Source organism: Engraulis encrasicolus, chromosome 3 (genome assembly GCF_034702125.1).
Source record: "Engraulis encrasicolus isolate BLACKSEA-1 chromosome 3, IST_EnEncr_1.0, whole genome shotgun sequence".
Classification (NCBI taxonomy): domain Eukaryota; kingdom Metazoa; phylum Chordata; class Actinopteri; order Clupeiformes; family Engraulidae; genus Engraulis; species Engraulis encrasicolus.
In genome coordinates, this window is record NC_085859.1 from 8,020,735 (window position 1) to 8,025,797 (window position 5,063).

At 42.1% G+C, this 5,063-nt stretch overlaps 1 protein-coding gene across 1 annotated transcript in view; it reads right to left on the reverse strand.

Annotated features, from left to right (window-relative positions):
• Positions 1-4,845, reverse strand: part of LOC134446505 (tripartite motif-containing protein 16-like) — a 13,250-nt gene extending 8,405 nt beyond the window's left edge. Inside the window, exons 1-2 of the mRNA XM_063195872.1 lie at positions 4,252-4,845; positions 3,048-3,143 (exon numbers count right to left, since the gene is read on the reverse strand). Coding sequence (XP_063051942.1) covers positions 3,048-3,143; positions 4,252-4,836 — 681 coding nt within the window. The 5' untranslated portion in view covers positions 4,837-4,845. The remainder of the gene's footprint in view (positions 1-3,047; positions 3,144-4,251) is intronic.
• Positions 4,846-5,063: the final 218 nt, after the last annotated feature.

Genomic DNA, 5,063 nt, shown 5'->3' on the forward strand with positions numbered 1-5,063 from the left:
CATCCATAATAGTGCAAAACCGAGTCAAATAGCGTATGCGTAACACATAAACCGCGTCCGTTTCCAAGGAAACAAAACGCTATCTTTAGAAAAGTAATTCCGTGGGCTACCTTCGGATTGGTAGATGCTAGGAAAATACCGCTTTCAGTTATGGAAAGCTGAGGTTCTCAGCTTTTAAACAAGACCCATGGTGTGTCTTTAGGTATAATTAAAAAATATTCTGTGTCAGATCGAAAAAATGAAGTTTTGAATGGGTTTCAATGGCTCCAAGCCCAGGTTGTCCACCAGCAGCGGTAGATCACCACCAGGGGGCAGCAGAGAACGGAAAAGAACTTTGGGGGCAGCACTATGACGTCAACAGCAACCCAAGAATTAGCATAAATGGGCCACGAGTACACAGACCTGTAGTTTAATTACAACAGGGCACTGGAACTCTTTTTTGAAAAACCGAGAAGGATGGCCTGCAAGGACAGGACTTGCAAAATGTGCCATAGGTAGTCATAGGTAGCCAGTCAATTTTGCACTCCATTTGGTTTCTCTTTTTCGTTAATGTAAACAACCTGCACTGCACTTTTTGTTACATTTTTCTTTTCAGCTTCTGTAAATAGTTTTGATATGGCAGGTCAATAAATACATATTTTCCAGTTCTACACAGCTTTGTTATTATTCAACCCCCCCCCCCCCCCAAAACAGTATTCGTGCCGTGCGTGACATCAAACCCCGCCAACACCTCCCCCCGCGTGACATCGCGAGTGGCGCCCCCCCACCCCCCCCCCCCCCCCCCCCGCCACGCCGCCCCCCCCTAGGGACAGACTCGAAGCCTCACCACCTTGACTAACCAATTTTCTGGGGGAAACACTGTACAGAGTTGAAACAATATACGTTTGAAAGTGCTTATGTCCCTTAGCAATAATATTGTCATTAATCTGTGCAACTGATATAGAAAATGTGATTGTTGAGCTTCATAAGTAGGATTTTATGATTCACTGTGATACAGACCGACACATTTTTCATTATAAATCCCTGTAACGTCTGATTTGAATTTAGTCACCCTCCTTACACAAGACTTCCTTCTCCAGAGAAAATCCCTAGTGTCTGTTCATAGGATTTTTCCAACACATAAGGGATCAACAGCACAAAAACACTTTCAAAACAGTCAACCATGTTACTCAACTGTGTTACGGTCAACAGTGCAGGGGAACAAGTCGTCACTTATTTAGGAGAGAAAAAACAGAGCAGACAAACCCATCTCCCTAGAACACAAATTATTTTGTTTGTTTGTCTGTCAATATGGAGATAAATTGGCAAAAACATATTCCTCCTCAACTGTCATAGCTAATTGTAACACCATTGATGGTAACACGGCTTGACATTTCAGACACAGTGTTGTACTAACTGAGGACATAAGAAGTTCCACCACAACACCTTAATCAATTCATGTATTTGTATGCTTTATCTGTGTTTTTCTTCATGTGATTTCTAATTCAGATTCTTATGAATATGTTGATAACACAGTTGACAGGCAATTTTCCCGCTATGAGAACATGAAAAAGAATGGATTAAATTATGGAAGGATGGAGCTCAAAACTTACCAAAAAGTCCTCCCATATCATGCCAAAGAGGTTATGACATCACATGATGTTATTCGTATGGCCTAAGACCAAACCATTACTGATTTATGGAGGGGGTTTCAGACCGTGACACGGTTAGCACAGTTTTCGTGGACACACACAAAATGGCAAATTTCATGTATAATGGAAAGGACAGTGGTCTTTCTGACAGTTTTGTCATATGGAGATGATTACTGTGAATCAACATTTGCAATCGTCTTGGGCAAAACAAGTTCCTTTACATGCTAATATGAAGACTGAATCTGACATTTGGAAAACAGGACGGCATGAAAACGCACCAAAACCAGTATTAAATATTCATTCTTGCTGAGGGAAATAATGCCATGTCTACACTTTCTGTATTATATGAGAGATAAATGTGTGCTAATTTCCAAAACATCATTGGATGCAGTTAATAGTTAGTGGAATTGGCAAATAAAATCCTTAAAAGGACTTAAAAACGTAGTCGAATCGTAGAATCACTCACATGTTGCCATCTGTATTTCATGTCCATTTCACACATGGTAGAAGACCTCACATAAGGTATGCAGGTGTGTGCTGCGTGCATGCCGTGCCATATTGATACAACTGTGAGGGGCGATCCTCCAAACATCCATGTTGAGGTGACGGTAGAGTTGAACAATGGGGGACAATATTAATGAAAACCCTGTTGGCTACCTGGCCCCTATATGATAACTCTGTGCGTAGTGCTCTGGGCTGTGTTTCACAAAATCGTAGGCTTGAGGTGCCCACCCTAGGGCGGCAATATATCACATCACTAGCAAGTTATCAATACAATAACTTTATAGGCCTACATACAATATTTTATAAAATGCATATAAAATGCTAGTGCAAAGTGCATGTGCGATGTAAAATACTGTAGTGTATGTAACCTTTTAGAGATTATGTGATCTATGTCTGATACAGTATACTGCCAAAGCATGCTCAGAGAATGGAAGGAAGTGCAGGAGATAGGTAAAACTCAGTAATTTATCTCAAGGGGAGGTGTAGCCTGCAGATGGAGTCGCCGGCGGGCCTATTCACTATTTGCTGAAAATACTCAACTACATCATAATAACATTGCTATGACAGTACTGAGGGCAGATTAAGACATAGCCATTACAATTTTGGTGACAGTAAGGTTATAACATAGGCTCTGAGCTAAGGGGTTAATATGAGCTTATTTCTAAATTTTAAAAAAGTACAGTTTCTCTTTAGGTACTGCCTAAGAGTTGTTGAGATACGCAGCACAGCGCATTCTGAGGACAAGCAATGTCTATGTATGGTTGTGAGGGGGCAAATTCGTAACAAAGACTTTGGCATACAGCATTTGAGTCATGATTGTGTCACAGCTCCACAACAGCTCATCATAACTACTATCTTACTGCATAGACAGAAACCTGCTGCAGATTGTCCTCTCCTCAGGTCAGTTCTCACCTTGAGAGTCTCCACAGCCTTCCTCAGCTCCTGCAGCTCCTTCTCCTTCAACTGGATTGTCTGCTGGCATCTCTTCTGGCTCTGCCCCAACCCCTCCTTGAATATCAGGAATGAGTGCAACAACATGCACAATGAGAAACACTTGCCATATCCAGCGGTGCATTAAAGTGTAGTGATCTGCCGATATGATCCAAATGAAAAATAAATAAAGTCCGCGACACTACTTGTCTACTGTGAATTATTTAATGGAGCGCAACGTTTCGACCTTCAGGTCTTTATCAGGCAAAGTTACCTCATGAAGACCTGAAGGTCGAAACGTTGCGCTCCATTACATAATACACTGTAGACAAGCAGTGTGGCGGACTTTGGCTGCAACATGATCTCCAAAAATTCCGTGCTCCTGGACACAGCATTTTTGGAGATCATGTTGCAGTCAAAGTCCGCGACACTGCTTGTCCAGGAGCACGGATTTTGCCAAAATTCCGTGCTCCTGGACACAGAATTATTTTCCGTGATGGACACACAGAAGTGCTCTCTCTATACTCCCACAGCTCTATGTTTCCACAGTCTTGTGTTTTCTCAGGATTTTCCTAATTTCAAATATTTTTTTCTCAAAAAAACATTTCTTACTGACAGGTTAGGGTTAGGGATTGTTTTGGTCTGGGAACAGCTAGTTTTCTGTCAATCATTATATGAATTTGATAATTTGCCAATCCTTCCCCATCTCTCTCTCTCTTCTCATTAGTTTCCTGTCACTCCTTCAATGTTCTATCATAAATAAAGTCAAAAAGACCAAAACATATATTTGAAAAAACCCAAAGCTCCTGCTGTTAAATTACTCTGAAACAGAAGGTGCCAGAGTGCATTCAGATGGACATTTTACCCTGACATTATTTTGGGAACATGTTAAATGTAAAAACTTTTTACGGTTTCCTAATACACAATAAACATGAGTCAAGCTGGCTCTGAACCTGTACATGACACGGTATAGGCTACTGTATGGCAGGTCAGAGGCTACACTGGAGTTGGCCTGTAAATGTTTTACAGAATGAGACATTGGACCTTTTATCTAAGAAACACTCTCTACCTGAATGAGGAAAAAGTGCCTCCATAATCAACATGGTCACATTAGATTTAGTGAAGCTGAGCATAGAAAAGGTAAATCTGTCCATATTGTAAAAATTACTGTGAGGCCACAACTTACCTTTTTATGACTCCACTCTGCCTTAGCTGTGATAGTGTCGTGACCTCTATGATCCTCCATCGTACACAGATAGCAGATGCAACTCTGGTCGGTGCGACAGAATATTTCAAAAACCTTCTTATGAAGGGGGCAGATCCTCTCCTGTAGCTGGCCCGTGGCATCAAACATGGTGTGATTTCTACCTGTAAGTTCATCGTGAGCTTTTAAATGAGTGCCACAGTACGACATCAGGCATTCCAGACAGGACTTGACAGCTTTGAGTTTTCTTTGAGTGCAGACGTCGCAGGCCACATCTCCAGGTCCAGCAGCACATTCAACAGGAGCTGCGGTTTGTATTCTGCTTTTCTTCATTTGATCCACGAGCTCAGCAATGATAATATTTTTGTTTAAAACTGGTCTTTGAGTGAAAGTCTTTCTGCACTGGGGGCAACTGTAAACGCCCTTCACATCTTCCTCATTCCAGCAGTCCTCAATACAACGCAAACAGTAACTGTGTCCACAGGTAAGAGTGACGGGATCATTCAGAAAATCCACACAAATAGGGCACTCGAATATGTCCTTGTTACCTGCCATCGCTTCAGCCATTTTCCAAAGTTATCGACGATAGCTGGGTTCCAACAGAAGGTATGCGAGCAAAACTTCTACTTGTAAGTTTCGTTTTCACCCTGGTGCTGATTACTTCCTGGATGGATGGGCGTATTCATCAGAGCTGTACATACAGGCTTCATCCCAATATGTGACCCTGCCTCCTCCACTTGTGCTTGTCTCCTCGTCCCGCCTCCTGGCTCCTCCTCCGTGGAGAAAACGATAGT